This window comes from Sporisorium graminicola, chromosome SGRAM_18 (genome assembly GCF_005498985.1).
Source record: "Sporisorium graminicola strain CBS 10092 chromosome SGRAM_18, whole genome shotgun sequence".
NCBI classification, from domain to species: domain Eukaryota; kingdom Fungi; phylum Basidiomycota; class Ustilaginomycetes; order Ustilaginales; family Ustilaginaceae; genus Sporisorium; species Sporisorium graminicola.
In genome coordinates, this window is record NC_043727.1 from 355,867 (window position 1) to 372,076 (window position 16,210).

The 16,210-nt window shown below is 59.5% G+C and overlaps 2 protein-coding genes across 2 annotated transcripts; both read left to right on the forward strand.

Annotated features, from left to right (window-relative positions):
• Window positions 1-128: 128 nt before the first annotated feature.
• EX895_002927 (uncharacterized protein) lies at window positions 129-11,378 on the forward strand (the record flags this gene model as incomplete). Its single annotated transcript, XM_029883525.1, has 2 exons — window positions 129-167; window positions 258-11,378. The coding sequence occupies 2 exons, from the start codon at window positions 129-131 to the stop codon at window positions 11,376-11,378; spliced, it is 11,160 nt and encodes a 3,719-aa protein (XP_029740202.1).
• A 2,330-nt stretch (window positions 11,379-13,708) lies between these two features.
• EX895_002928 (uncharacterized protein) lies at window positions 13,709-16,012 on the forward strand (the record flags this gene model as incomplete). The annotated part of the gene is made up of 1 exon (XM_029883526.1): window positions 13,709-16,012. One exon carries the CDS (start codon window positions 13,709-13,711, stop codon window positions 16,010-16,012), a length of 2,304 nt encoding a protein of 767 aa, XP_029740203.1.
• Between the last annotated feature and the right edge of the window lie 198 nt (window positions 16,013-16,210).

The following is a 16,210-nucleotide window of genomic DNA, read 5'->3' on the forward strand; positions in this document are numbered from 1 at the left end:
TTCGACCTTAGCTGCGCATTCGATTCGACCCGGACTCGACTTCAGATTCTCTATTTTCATTTGCGAGGTGCGGCGTCGGCTCGCTTGACCCAGCAGCGTCAGCCGCCCTCGTCATCTTTCAAGCAACCATGAAGATCACAAAGACGCCCAAGCGTCTGGCAGCAGCTGTAAGTTGGATCCGGTGGAGTATGCAAGCAAGTACGCAGAGCAACCGCACTGACCTCGATTACTCCCTATTCCTTAATCTTCTCTCATAGGCCCCTGAGGTGGTGGCTCTGCAGGATCGAATCACAAACTCATCCGACGACGAGCTCCCCGCCGTGCTCGACAGCGTATCGGAGTGGTGCTGGCCTCGAGGCGATCTCTACTACTGGACTGGCGCCCTCAATCGCTTCGATACCATCCTTGAAAATGTCTGCCGTGACTACGAAGTAGCCAAGATCCAGGTTAACAACTTTACGCCCCTCACAAAGCGTCTCGTCGTCAGCATTCTGCGCTTCTCGCGTCTGCTCATCGAGAATTGCACCAACCGCAAGCTTTACAATTCCTTCGAGCACCTCAATGAGCTTTTTTGCACTCGTGACCTCGACGTTCTCGAAGCCACGCTGCGCTTGGTGCTGCGAGCCGCACAGCAGCACAACAGCCACCATCCTCGACACGAGTTTCAGATCTCAAAGGAGCGTCTTACCACGCTCGCCATGATCTGGACTCCGCGGGATCATGGTGTGTCGCTCGCCGATGTGGCTCAGCCCGAAGTCCACATGCCCTCGGAACTCTCGCATGTGATCTTCCAATTCTTCCGGCGCACGGGTCCTGCCGCCAACAGCACTGCCACCTCTTCGCAGCAACCCGTCGCATCGTCATCGGCGCTCGCAAGCACCGATTCGTCCCGTGCTGCTCGCAGCGCTGCTTCGCCACATCAGTCTCATCACTTTCAGCTCCACAACCAGGCCACCTCTACGCCAACTCGCTCCCGTAACAGAGACCAACGTCCTGCCATGCTGCCAGCCCTCTCTTCCGGTGCGCTGCCTGTGACACCTACACGAACAGACGACCGCAGCGAGGGTGGCGCTGCTGCGCATTCTGGATCCAGTTTTGCCGCCGGTGGCCGTCGCGAGGGTCTCATCACCGTCGACCTGGGCAAGATCACCGAGGCCAACGGCGACTCTGTCGATCTGTTGGCCAAAGCGGTCGAGACCTACGAGATCCCTCCTGAGGAGCGCTTCGAGCTGTTCCAACGCATCCGTCTGGCGCTTGGTCTTCAGAATGGATCATCTCGCAAGCAGTTGCTCGTGTGTCGCCTCCTAGCCATCGCCAGCTATGGTCTCGTCATCAACGAGTCCATCGCCAACACTCAGCTCTTCCTCTACGAGCCCGACTTGATCCAGCGCATCGCTGCCCTCGTCGACCCTGTCCAGAAATTCGACATGGCTATCCAAAGCAGCGCCTTCTACGCCCTCGACAGTCTTGGGCGGTACCGCAACAGGATGAGCGTTGTGCTCAACTCGGTCAATGCTTCGGTCAACCACGGCATCATCCTCAGCGTGTTGCGCAACCTCATCGACGATCTGCGCACCAACGCTCCTGTTTCGAGCGAACACTTTGTCGATTCTGTGTTGAGCTTCATCGCTTTCGTTGCTACCTCTTCGTCCGCTAGCCACACGATCGTCGGTGCCGGTCTCATCCCCCTGCTCGTCGATCTCATCAACATCCCTAATCCGGACCGATACATGGTGCAGCGCACCGTCTCTCGAGCCATCGGCCTTATCGACAGCCTCACGTATGCAGTGCCCCAAGCCTTTGACCTCTTTTGCAATGCGCGCGGTCTCGACGTCGTTGTCGATCGCATCAAGGCCGAGGTCGATCGTGACATTGAAGATGGCTCGACGGATCGCATGAGCGACAGCATCTTTGGTGAGTCAGGCCCAGACAACCTTTACGGCCGCCTCGCCTTCGGTCGCGCCTCGCTGCTTCGAGCCATGTTTAAGTCCATCACCCAAATGATGGCTTCCACCGGCACGGGCGACGGCCTGCGCAACCTCGTCAACACAACACTGCCCAACTCGCTCAAGCGCATCATCCTCAACCGCTCCATCTTTGGACCGCAGATCTTGGCTTTGGCCATCCTCATCACCTCGACGTTTGTACACAATGAGCCCACCTCTCTGGCCATCTTGCAGGAAGCCAAGATCCCCGAGGTCTTATTTGATGCCATCGAAGCTGATATCGAGGCGCACTGGGACGTCATCTACGCGATTCCCAACGCGATTGGAGCCATCTGCCTCAACCAAGCCGGTCTGGACCTCTTCAATTCGCGTCCGTTGATCCCCAAGCTCTTCTCGCTCTTCACCTCGGAGCGTCACAGCAAGGTCTTCCAGGATCGCGACAACGCCAACGCCTTTGGTGCTGCCATCGACGAACTCATGCGCCACCAGCCGAGCCTCAAGACGCTCGTCATGGACTCGATCATGCGCTCGCTTGACGACATTAATAAGATGGGGCGCAATTTTGTGCTTCCGCAAGATGCAAAGGCGCGCGCAGCATACGGTCTGCTTCCAGTCGGCGATGCTGCCGCCTCCGAAGCCGCTGCCACCGCTGCCGAGGGCTCCACTGGCGGTCGATCGGTGGCGCTGGCCGACGTCGTCACAGATGAGCCGGATCCGATTCGCAAGGAGGACATCACCAAGCTCGAGTCAAATCCGGTCATTGCCTCCATTGACGTTGTCGCCCGTGTCCTCGAGGGTCTCTTCCAGACCACCTCGCATTGTAAGGATTTCATCAAAATGGACGGCTTCGACAAGCTGCTCGGCTTCTACTCGCTGCCGTGCCTTCCCTACGACTTTTCGGTCTCGCTGCTCGCCGACTCACTCGTCACACTCGTTCGCTTGATGGCCGAGATCAGTCCTAGCACGGTGTTGATTGCCATGCTCAGGGACGTCAAAGCCGCCTCGGAGGAAGTGGCGGCGCTGTTTGGTGTGCCCGACAAGTCGTTCGCCTCTCTGACCTACGACAACACGGTCTCGCGCCTTCTGTGGATGGCAGCGCCTCGCGACGAGGCCGAGGCGGAGCGCGCCAACCTTGCCTTCCGTAAGCTCGTTGGTCTGTGCTCGCGAACACACCTCTTCACGGACGTCTGCACCATCACTTACGTTGGTCACAAGCTCCCATCCATCTTCCTGCAAACACTCGTGGCCAGCACAACCTCTGGCACCATCAGTCTTGAGGAGCTCGGCGCGATTCACCGTGCCTGTGCTTGGGAGAACATGCTGCTCAAGACTTCGCTGCCGCCTCCACCTCCCTCCGCCGGGACAGAAAAGGCCGGTGCTGAAACTAGATCTGCCGAATCTTCGCAGAGCGCATCGCAGCAGCCACCTTCCTCGACCACTGCGGAACACCCTGGCCCTGCAAACTCGAACAGCACCGCAGGCTCGTCCACGCAGTCGATGCACGTGCAACGCACGCCTCAGCACGGTGTGCCCGGCGATCTCTTGCAGGACCTTGCCGGCACTGTGGAGCAGCGTGCGCAGCCGGCAGGCTCTGGGCAGCCTCAGGAGGAAGACCCACGACAGCGAAACGCAGCTGCACTCCGCTACGTCGCCTCGCAGATCCCGTCGTCGCTGACCTCACTCTTTGAGGAGACCGTGCGCTACCTTGCCCCGCGCCGCAGCGTCGATGCAGCCCACAAAGCTGCGGCGTACACGGCCTCGGTCGAGATCGCCACATTTCTCAAGGAGCATCTCACGTGGCGCGAATCGAGCAACGGCATCAACAGCTTTGCCTTTGCCATGCTTATGATCTGCCAGACGAGCTGTCTCTTGTTTGATGAACGTCCGACCTCTCCCGTCGTCTATCCAGCCATCCTACGAGCCTGGGACAAGCAAGGCGGTCTCGACGCCCTCTTCAATCTCTTTCGTCGCTACGTAGCCGAGATCGACCGATTCTACAATGGCCACGGCAACAGCATCGAACTCTCGCCCACCGACATCGATGAAGCTGGCATCAAGCTGGGCCACACCTGCGGTGGTCTCAAGGTGACGCTTGGCCTGCTGCTCAAGCTCGTTCACTGCAAGGGTCTCACCGACTCGGCGCAGACGACGCAGCTCATTCGCGACGGCGGCAAGGACGTCTTTGAGCCTCATGCATACTTGGTCAACATCCGCTTGAGGGTGCTCCAGCTGCTGCTTTCCTTGTGGGACAAGCCCTGGCTGCCGTCGTTGCCTGCGTCGGTGAATCGCCTGATGCTACAGAATCTCTTGACCATCCTCAAGGGTCAGAACGAGTCCGCCCCCCTACCGAAGAGACAAGCCTCCGTCTCGGGTCCCTCTGGCGCATCCGGGACGCTCGAGTCAACCATGCCAACGCTGCTCAACATGCGCAATCCATTTGCCTTCGGTAGTGCACCTCGGGTGATTCCTCCGCCCGTTCGTAGGCCACCCAATGAAGAGCGCGTGCGCACCATGGTCGACATGGGCTTCCCCGAAAACGCCGCGCGACACGCTTTGTCTCGCTGCCAGAATAATCTGAACGCGGCCACCGAGTATCTGCTGATGCACGATGATGTTGTCTTCCACTACCGGGACAATCCCAACCAGCCGTGGAACGACGACAGCACTCCCGGCGCCGCAGAAACGCAGAATGGAGCTCGTGCAGCTGTCGAGTCCGTTGCTCAGCCAGTCAACGATGCTACAATTGAAGCTACCCCGGGCGTTCCGGCCACGGCTGCTGCCAATGACGACGCAGAAGCCTGGGAGGACCAGGATGAGACTGCGCCTGCGCATGATGACTCGAATGCAGCGAGAGGCAGCGTGTCAGATGCACCCATGGCCGACGCCGGAGCAAGCAGCGGATCCGATGCCCACGCCGGCGACAAGCAGACGGAAACAGACGACACCATGGACGCGCTCAAAGTGGCTGCCAGGAAGGCCGATCTGGACCAATGCCGAACGGATCTTCGCGCCGCGATTGTGGAGCGAGGTCTCGAACTAGCCGATCGTCATCCTGCACTGGTGTTTGAGGTCAAGTCAGCCATCATGTTGCAGGCTTCGGAACGAGCCCAGGCGATGGCACGTATCGAAATGCTCGTCCAGGTGATTGACTCCGAAGCTTCTGCCGCATTTGGCGCCAAGGCCGACTTCATTGCACTGCGCGTGCAGCTGCTTGCTCTTGTCTTGCACGACGAGCAGATCTTCAAGCAGCTGGACCGCGACGTTGCTACCTTGGTTCTCAGGTCGCTCGAAGGTCTGATCCAGCTTTATGGCTCCCGCGCTTCTGCGTCTCAAGCTTCGAGCACCGCTGCAATTGCGTCGCAATCAACTACCGCTCAGGCCTCGACCGATTCGGCGACGCAACCACCGAAGCCATCCTCGACGCCGCCCAAATGGCTTGCATCGCTGATCCTTGCCCTTGTTGGTATTCTCGGGTTCTCGGAGGACATTGCAGAAGTCAAACCGGACGACGCTTTGCTTGATGCTCCCGTCGACGCTGGCACTGTCGCGTCCGGTGCGGGCAAGGCGAGCGAGAACAAGTCAGCCGAAGCTGCTGTCGACAGTGCCGGCTCCGCCAACACCACGATCTCGGACAAGCCCGTCTTGCCGCGCGTTCGCGTAGGCTCCGTGCCAATCTCGGAAGCGCTGTTCCACTTTGCTCTGCAGATCTTCCGCGAGGCGACAACGCTCGAGAGGAACGATTTGCTGGCAGCCTTCCGCCTGCTCACCGTTTTGACACGCAATCACTCGTATGCAGCCCGCTTCGCTCGCGAAGGCGGCGTCCGCTTGATCTTTGAGCCCTTCCGCGTACTGGAACCGAAACAGGTCTCGGGCTGCCAGCCGTTCGTGGCTATGGTGCTTCGACACATCATCGAGGATGCGCAGACGCTCGCGACAGTTATGGCTCAGGAGATCCACAGCCTTGTGGCGCAGTCGCGCAACAAGACCAGCGATACATCGACGCTTGTTCGTCACCTGGACTGCGCCGTCTTGCGCGATCCGGACGTCTTCCTCGAGTCGGCGGTTGCAAAGGTAGAGATGACCGAATACTCGCCCACCAAGGGCAGCGGCCACATCAAGCTTCTCCAAGAAACGAGCGCCGCCGAGGCCGGGACCAAGGAGTCGCCCTCGGATCTGGCCGGCAACGGGCAGGCGAGCCTGGCGAGCCTACGTCTCGGCGATGATCCTATGGACTCGGCTGCTGAAGGTGTTGACGGCAAGACGACAGACGAGCCTGCCTTTTTCAAAACAGCGGCGCAGTCGACGACCGTCCATGCCCCGTCCGAAGAGCTCGATCGGCTGATGGGGTACCTCCTGACTGAGCTTTTGAAGAGCACTGCCAAGAAACCTCAATCGACGGCAGGTGCGCAGAGCGGTGCTGCTGCGAATGCAAATGCTTCGAGCGCCAACCAGGACGCAGCTCAAGCCGGAGCCAGTGGCACTGGTGACGGTAGCGTCTCCTCGAATGGCACGCTAGCAACCACTGGCTCCACCGCCTCGTCGGGCCAACCGCAAGAGAAGACCGAGGAAGAGAAACAAGACGATATCACGTTCTTCTACTCTTCGTTCCTCATGCAATGCCTCACGGAGCTTCTCTCGTCGTACGCTTCGTGCAAGACATCCTTTGTCAACTTCAACAAGAAGCGTCTCTTTGCCGCTGCCGTCGGCGCGTCCACGACGTCCATGTCGTCGCCTGCTGCCACTGCGTCGGCCAGTGTCGCCTTTGCCCCTGGCACGCCTGGAGGTAAAGATTCGGCTCGCTCGCGCGCTGGTATCCTGAGCACCTTTTTGACCGAGCTCGTCCCCGCTGGCTTCCTGAACTCGTACGACAGTAGTGAGCTGCGCAGGAAGATGACATTGTCCAACTGGGCCATGTCGGTGCTTGTGGCACTCTCGGCCGATGTCAGCATGCACAACGATGTCAAGGAGGTGCCCGCCGACCTGGTCTCGGTGCGCAAAACGGTGCTGGATGCGATAGCCCGGTCGATAAAGGAAGCAGCGTCCTCGTCCGAATCCATCGAGGTGCGCTACGGCCGGCTCTTTGCGCTCAGCGAACTCTGCTACCGACTATTGATCGCTCGCCCCAACAAGCCGGGGGGCAAGCAGGCCGAGGATCTGACCCTGCACATGGCCAAGACGATGCTCGAGAAGAACTTCGTCACCGTACTCACCAGCGCCATTGCCGACTTCGATCTCAACCTGCCCACCGTCAAATCACTGCTGGAAGCCATCTTGCGGCCGCTGGAGCACCTGACCAAGGTTGCAATCCGGATGGGCAAGGCCAAGGACAAGAACAGTGGCCGTGCCGTCATTGCTGAGTCCGAAGACGAAACCGACTTGTCTTCGGACTACGACATGGAGGAGGCATTTGACGATGATGATGACGATGATCACGACATTGAGCGCGAAGACACTCCTGACTTTTACCGCAACTCGTCACTGGGCATGCACACGGGCGAGATGGAGACAGGCTTGGACGACGATGAAATGTCGGACGAGGACATGGATGACGACGAGGATATGGAGATGGAGGACTTTGACTCCGAGACGGGTAGTGAGCTGTCCACGGACGAGGAGCTTGAGGGTCTCGACGGTGACGATCCGCACGTCATGGAAATCACCGATTCGGACACCGACATGGACGACTCGAGCGACGAGGACTCGGACGATGACGATGACAACCACACACATTCGCACAGCCACGGCAGTCACCGCGACGACATCAGCATTGTCGACGAAGAAGACGAGTGGACCGACGACGAGGATGACGACGAGGGGAACAGCGACCTGGACGACGACGATGACGACGAGGAGACGCTCGACTTTGTCTTTGAAGACGGCGAGGACGGCATGCCTGCCATTCCCGAAGAGTTCGACGAAGGCGACGACGCAGCCTTGATGGACGGCGACGTAGGTGACGGCATCATGGACGACGAAGAGATCGAAATGCTCGAAGAGGACTCGATGGATGGTGACATGGATCATGACGATCTGTCGCAGCTCGAGCTTGCTGAGGAATACGCTGCTCCGGTGGACGATCGCTTCGGCGCCAACTGGGGCTGGACGAATGATCCGCGCATGCCTGGCTCGGGCGTCTCGGGCGATCGTCCGCGATCGGCCGGTCTTTTGCCGCCCAACTTCTTCCTCCCTAACGCCATCGCAAACATGGCGAGTGGCACGGGCGGTCATCGCCGACGCAACCTGCTCGACTTTGACTCGATGATGGCACCTCGCCGCACGGCACCGCCCTCGGACGAGATCTCTACGCACCCCTTGCTGGTCGACCAATCCGACGCAGACGCCAGCCGTCATGCTGGACGAGCCACCGGTCGTGGCTCTGGCGGCGTCCAGCTTCCTTCTGGCTATGCGGACTGGGCGCAGTCGGTAGAGGACTTTGTGGGCGAAGGTGCCTTGCAATTCCTCGAAAATCTTCTCACTCGAGGCGGCGCCGGCAACCAGGGCATCCGCATCGAGCTTGGCGATGGCGGTCGCATGCGCATCGATGCTGTCGACGTGACTGGCCGACCTGGCCGTGGAGGTCATCATCATCATCACCACCATCACCCTCACAGCCATACCCAGCATGGCCAAGCCGTGTTCGGAGGCGATGGGCAGCGGGCATCCAGCTCCAGGCAAGCTGCTGTCATGAATGACCCCGTCGCCCTTGCGCGATCGTTCACTCCCAGCACCACCCTCACGAGGTGGACCGAAGAGGCGCTCATCCTGCTGCCTTCCTCCGTTGTGTCGAGCGAACGCACCTCCAAGATGCGTGCCCATCTCATCAACGCGCTCCTGCCTGGCTTCAAGAAGAACCGTATCGAGACGCGTCGTCAGCTGGAGGAGGACCGCAAGGTGCTCGAGCAGGCCAAGAAGACACGAGAGCAGGCCGAGGATGAGCTCAAGCGCTTGCGTGAAGGGAAGGAGCGCACCGAAAAGGAGCTCGAGGAGGCTCGCGATCGGTTGCGCCAAGGCGAGAACCGTGCTAGGCAGATGCTGGCCGACGGTGATGCTGAGCGTCAGGCGCAGGCAAGCGGATCTTCTGCCTCAGCCACGCCTCCTACGGGACCTAAAACAGGCGAGCCGGCAAGTGCGACTGGTGCCAATGATGCCAACACTCGCATGGATTCTGCCGCGGGCAACACTGCTGGTCCCGAGCCCGCACCAAATTCCTCTGCGTCGGCTGTGGTACCCGACGATGTCGAGATGGCGGACGCTGAATCTGTCCCGACCGGCTCGGCCACTAGGCAGGACACGGAGGCGTCGGATTCTGCTGCGGTCAACACCCATGCCCAGCACTCTACCGAAGCTACACGCACTACGATCTCGATCAACGGCGAAGAGATTGACATCTCGGACACGGGCATCGACCCTACCTTCCTCGAGGCACTTCCTGACGACCTGCGTGAGGAGGTGCTCAACCAGCACTTCCGCGAGCGTCGTGCTGCGGAAGCGACCAACAACTTGCCGCAGCCGACGTCGATCGCACCGGAGTTTCTTGATGCTCTACCGCCTGAGCTGCGCGCCGAAGTGATCCAGCAGGAGGCGCTCGAGACGTCGCGCCGCCGGATCCGCGAGCAGATGGTTTCGCGTGGATCTGGAGATCGACCTGGCGAGGAATCAGCGCCAACCGCTCGCGAAGGTGCAGCCCCTGCTGCATCATCCGCACCCGCCGATGGCGACGGTGCGGGCTCTGCCTCAAACGAGTATCTCGACTCTATCGAACGGGTCCTTCGAGGTGGGCCTGGCGGTGCACCGGACCCGATGGCGATCGCGTTCTTACACAACGAACATGCCGATGGAAGCAACCGACAGCATCGCCGCTTCGATGACGAAGAAGATAGCCAGGATGTTTCCAGCGGCACGGTCCGTGCTGCGCCTGCATCTACCTCTGCCCGACTAGGCGCGATGCCAATGCGAATGCTCAACGTGTCTGGCATTCCCCGACCAGGAGGCACCGATGCGCGTGACGTGGTCAAGGTGCAACCCTCGAAGGGAGGGCCACAGCGAGACGCGATCCAGCTGCTCGACAAGTCGGGTCTTGCAACGCTCGTCCGACTTCTCTTTTTCCCGCAGATGAACGCCAAGCAGACGAACCTGCACAAGGTGCTTGCCAACCTGTGTGAGAATGCCAAGACGCGCTCGGAGCTGCTGAATCTGCTTCTGATGGTGCTGTCAGAAGGATCGGTAGATGCACACGCTGTTGACCGCTCATTTGTGTCGGTGAGCAACCGCGCCAACCGCATGAACTCTACACCCTCGAGACCGACGCCTAGACGGGCCAACTCGGGCCCAGCCAGCGCAGTGCAGCATCAAGGCGGCCAAGGAAACGCCGGATCGACGGCGCCCTTGTCCAAGACGGGTGACGAGGCGCCGTTCCTGATCGCTTCACGCAGCATCGAGACGTTACTGCACCTGACCTCGGTCAACGAGGAAGCGGCCATGTGGTTCCTGCGAAATGACTCGCGACCGCTCAAGCGAGCCAAGGGCAAGGAGAAGGAGACGGATGCCTCGGAGCGCGGCACGGCGCCCATTAACGTATTGCTCGGATTGCTGTCCAAGGAGACGATTCTGGTCAACAGCCAATTGGTGGATTCGCTCCTGGCGCTCATCAGCACGGCAACCAAACCTCTTTTGTGGATCGCTCGCAATAAGGCTGTCGATACGACCGCGAAGCCAGTGACGACGGCAACGGACGCATCGAAAGAAGCGGCTACAAGCACAGAAATGGTACGAAGCGGTGGTCCTAACGCCAACATTAGCGAAGCCACACCAGCCGCCGCGGCAGCTACCTCAAGCAACACAAGTGGCGGCGCAGCAACTCCAGCAGCGCCCAAGTCTGCGCAGCCAGGCGGCGAAGAGCGGGAAAACACCGTTCCGGACATCCCGGCCGAGCGATTGCGCAACTTGGTCAAGCCGTTGGCGACGGCGATCTCGAGCAAGGGCTTCCAGAACACGTTGGCGATCGCATGGCATGTCGACCTTCTTGAAGATGCTCGACCGACGATCTGTGGCGCACTACGAGAGCAGGCCAACCAGGCTTCGCGGTCGCTGGTGGGCGATCTAGACGCGCTCCTGTCAACGCTTCCCGAGCCGGTCGAGGAGGAGGAGGAGGAGGACCCGGCAGCAGCAGACAAGAAGGCGGGCGCGAGTAGTGGCGAGGGCGATCTGACGCCAGGAGCAGCGGCGACAGCAGCAGCAGCAGCCGCTTCAGCCGGCGTGACGCAGTCGGGTATCGTGATCAGCGGGCCGACGGTGACCGATCGACTTTCGGCGATGAGCGGAGCACAGCGAATCGAGTCCAAGGCGTTGGCAACGTTGGCGAGCCCGGCGAATGCGCAAGCCGTGTTGCTTCGAAGTCTACGCGCGCTCAATTACATCATGACAGGGCGCTGAGGTGGAAGGCGCGCTGGCTGCACACAGCAGACTGGGTTTGATCCAAGCATTGAGCATGAAAAGCAACGCACACATTTGTAATTAGGACACAACAAAGAACAGAGGCAAAATTGACCCATCTGGCTCGAATCGACCGATTGATGGTACACAGAGACTTGGCGTGTTGAGCCCGAACGGATATGTCGCGAGCGCCACAGAGGCGATCGAGGTTGAGCAGAAGCGCAAGCTGGTGTTCGGGGTTTGCGGCTGGGCTGACCCGGTGCCGAGATACCCGCAGCATGAGGAGGCAATTGCAAATACGGCAGCATTAGCGGCCCAATGAGATCGGCTTGTCTGGTCGGGGCGGGCGGCAAATCGAGGTCGCGCGCGTTTGCGACGGGTGCCTGGACCCGCGGTCGTTCGGCTACGGCCATCCAAGCCGATGCAGGAAAAACACTGGGTCAAATTTGCAACACAGCTGGCTGTACAGGCAAGACATCCTGAGAAGGACGACCCTGAAGGTCACACTCCGCTACTCGGCGAGAGTGGGTGGAGCTGCAAGAATCGAGCTTTGATACCACGGTACGACTTGGAGTCCTTGTCGATAGAGTATGGCGAGCTTGGGTCATCCTGGTGCACAGACATTGCGATTGGTTGACCGGGGGAACGGAAGAACTCGTACGGCGAATGCGCCGCATCTCAAGAGCGCAAGTGTGAGTTGGTGTCTAGCGTTGCGATGGCGACCGTAGTGACGGTGGCGTTGGTGTGGTGCACTGTCTAATCTGTGCCTCGGTCTGTTACCGGATTGGCTGCAACTTTGTAAGATCGACTCGCTCCCGAAGAGAATTTCAGTTGATTTCGAGCGACGAATCTTATTGACTGAACAATGGCCGTCAATGTCGACGACTCGCTAGAGCAGCCACGCACTTCGCCTAAGGCAGATCCGCTGCTCAGTGACCGAGTCGCAGACGCAACCGGCTTGAAATTGGGTTTTGAATGTGTATTTTCTCGCCGTGTCTCTCGCGTGGCCGAGTGCAGTAGTGATGAATTCGCTGTGCCACGCGCCTGCGACGCTAATTTGTTTTGAGCGTTTGGACCGCTTCCCGAGACTGGCTGAGCTGCTGCTGCTGCTTCACACTATGCAGTCGGAGTGCGCTCGCAAGCTTGGTCCAATCCGCATCAGTAAAAATGAGAGCGGAGAGCGGCAAGTCTCCGGCGCTTTGTTGTTTCGCTGCTATTCGCTCTGCCGCTGCGTTTGCGCGAATGTTGCGCAGAGGTACTACTCTGCTGTTGCTCTGATCGCTCAAGCTCGAGTTGAATTTAGACTGCAGAGTCGAGAACCCTGATCGCTGCCTTTGCCCTCTCTCGCTTCTCGCTCTCGCTCTTGCTCTTGCACTCGTCTCGCCTTTGTCTCCACTGTCTGGTCCGAACCTGGTTTCCGCATCTCTCTTTCTCACTGCCATCTGCGTTTGCCTACCACTCCCTTGCCTCGGCCTCGGCTCCGTACCTTGCCATCCGTTCTACGTCCATCGCGCGACCTTTTCGCTCATCTGCAGCTGGTTGTTCTGCAACATCCTTCGCGGCGCCTGCTCTGCTGCTCCGCCCTTCATCAGTCGGAAGCGTTCTCATACCAAGAACCACTCGCAGATCGCCATTCCTGCTCATCCCATCGGCAAATCCAAAGGCACTTGGGGGTTGCAGAGCAAAGCTCATCATCACCATTGTTCCTGCATCCTGCGCCTGGCAACAATTGCAAGTGGCGTTGCTTGTTTTCACTGAGGTCCATCCCGAAATGAACCTGCGTTGACTTGCTCGGCCTCTTCCCAACCCTCTTGGCAGCAACTATATCGACACCCAACCCCACCCTCTCATCTTGGTCGAGCGACTGCCTTGTTCGCCTTCACCACCAACACATTTTCTCGAACTTGTCATCCTTCTGGCGTCCGGCCTGGTCTCGTCTCGTCTCGTCTCGCCTCAACGCCAAGCTCAAGTCGTCGTCTCTTGCAGTCTCTGCATCGGTGCCCTGGAGTGCCTCTCTGACTGACACCGACGACGCCTGCTCTCAGAACTGCCGAGCAAGGTCGATCTCCTCTCCACCGCGCTTCACGCGTTGTTTCTTCGCATCACATCTCCCCACGCATAAAAACAACTTCGCCCTTGCAGCAACCGCCCCAACAGCGAAGCAACCGGGAGAACGTCGTCATCTCGCATCACACGAGATTCGATCCCCTCATTTCATATCGTAAATCCACCTGCTCGCCAAAAATTGCTTTCCGTACTTCTCGCCGCACACGCCTACATTTCGTCTTGTCCTTCCCGCAACTCAGCCGTCGGTCCAATCGTTGCCAGCCATGGCGAACCCATCATTATCATCGTCATCCGTTGCTAGGCAGGATTACCCCTCGTCTTTGTCCGCATCGTCCTCATCGAATCGCTTGTCGTCCTCCCAGCATCAGCCTTCTGGCTCCGCCGCTGTCGCAAGCACCAGCGAAGACGCTCGCAATGCACTTCGCAGAACATCCACCCACTCGGATCAGTCCTTTTATTCGGCCGACGACTATCGCAGACGCAAGCAACCACGTGTCTCACTCCATCCCGAGCATCAACCCCCTTCCTTCAGCTTTGTCTGTCTCGGCACCGGTGGTGGCCCCCTTGAAGGTGACTGCTCTTGCTACTTGCTCAAGCCCGCCGACCAAAACTGGCAAGATGGCTCCATCGTAGTCGAAGGCGGTTCCTGGCTCGGTGCGCTCACCGACGTGCTCGAGCAGCAAGGGCCCGATTCCGCCTTTTACGACTTTGAGTTCCCTTCCACCACCCCTTCTGCCTACCTGCGAGCCGGTCTCATGGCCTCCTTCTCGCGTGCCTTTTTGATATCTCACGCCCATCTCGATCACATACTCGGTCTCGTCCTCGGCTCTGCATCTCTGCCTGGCAAGAGGACCGTCTTTGGCCTCAAAGCTACGCTCGAAAACATCCTCGACATGTTCAATGGCAAGATTTGGCCCAAATTGGCTTCGTGGAAGGAAGATGAACCGCATACCATGTACCACATGCGCAGCCTCGACAACCAGCGTCCCTTTTCGGTCAGCGACACGCTCAGCGTTCTGCCCTTTGCGCTCTCGCACGGTCTCAATCCCTCTGAGCCACCCGCGCCGCCCACGCCCACCTACACACCAGCACAGCTAAACTCGAACTATTTCAGTAAGCGTATGTCGCTGCCCATCAGCACGCAGATGGGTTCCTTCCAACTCTCGCGAGGCGTCGACGATCGCATGCGCACACTCGAAAGTATTTCGCAAGAAGGCGAGTCCAACATTGCTTCCTTCCGTCGGCCATCGTTCAACAACAGCCCGTTTTTCGCGCCCAACAGCAAACCGTCGAACGCCTCGCTCGCGCCCATGGATGGTGCAACGGCGCGACCTGGTGAGCCTGTGTCCCCTCGAGCTTCTCCCGCTGCCCCCGCTGGCACCGCCTCTACATCTTCCTCGTCTGGCTCCTTGTCGTCGGTCGCCATGCTATCGTCGGCGAGCAGTGGGCCCAGCATCCCTACCCAGACTCTGACTGTCAACACCCGGCAGCCTCCCGAAAGGCCAGCCAAGAATCGAAGACCTCGCACCGCCCAGGGCTCCGAACGACGACCTTCGCCTCCCTCGGCATGGACCCCATCCGCTTCGTCTGCGGGCAACAGCGGCCTCGGCGTCGGTGCGGGTGCAGGTGCTGGTTCTGCTGCTCCCTCCACGACCAAGCAGCCTCCTCGACGCGTCTCGATCGATCGTGCACCGCCCGCGCTCGACTCGACGGCATTCTTCATCACGCACAAGAACCACGACAAGGACGTGCTCTTCTTTGGTGACGTCGAGCCCGACTGTGTCTCGAAAGCGCCTCGCAATCGACAGGTGTGGAGTCACGCTGCCGAGCGATTTGCCGAAGGCAAGCTCAATGCCATCTTTCTGGAGTGCAGTTTCCCCAAGAATCACCCTACCGAGTTCTTGTATGGGCACCTGTCCGTCGAGCACCTCTTTGACGAGTTGCGCGTGCTTGCTCAGATGGTCAAGCGGTATCGCGAAAAGATGCGCCGTCCGTCGAATGCGAGCAGCCGTAGTGCGGGTCACCACGGTGTCAGTGGCGGTGCGGGTGCGGGGGGTGCTGGTGGTGTGGTCAATGGCGAAGTGCGGTCGATCCATCCTCATCTGGCGCCGTCGCCGCTTGGCACGGCTGCAGTGTCGACACACGATGACTCGGAGGCGGAAGGAACGCAGCAGCAGTACCTGCAACCTGGCAGCAGCGGTGTGTACGATCAAGACTCGGAGCTTCAAGGTCAGCTGGCGGGCTTGGGTGTCATTGTGATCCATGTCAAGCCGGCGCTCTTCCCGACATTCGTACAGGAAGAGGACGCGCCGCTGGCAGCAGCAGCAGCGGAGGAGCCTCCTTCGCCTACATCCACCACTTCGGCCAGCTCGTCGCTCGAAGCTGCTGCACACGGTGAGGATTTCGAAAGCGAGGCCGAAACCACCCCGCTCGCTGCACCCGAGCCCAGGCTGGACCACCGTACGGCCCCGCAGAAGATCCTGGACGAGCTCAACCAGGAGGAGCAGGCGGCCATGCTCGGCGTCCGGTTTGTTATGGCTGAAAAGGGCATGCGCATTGAATGCTAAGCGACTGGAAAGAGAGAGAGGGGCTCTATATGTTAGATGTAATAACGGTACTTGTGTCTTTGGGTTGTAGTTTTAATCGAGACGGTGTGCTCTGGAAAGACGCGCTGCGTGGCGTGCCAAGGTGCGCGCGGTAGGATCGACGGAAGAGAGAGGGTCATGAGCGAGAGTGTGATGCTGGGGGCGCCGCAGCGAAACGAT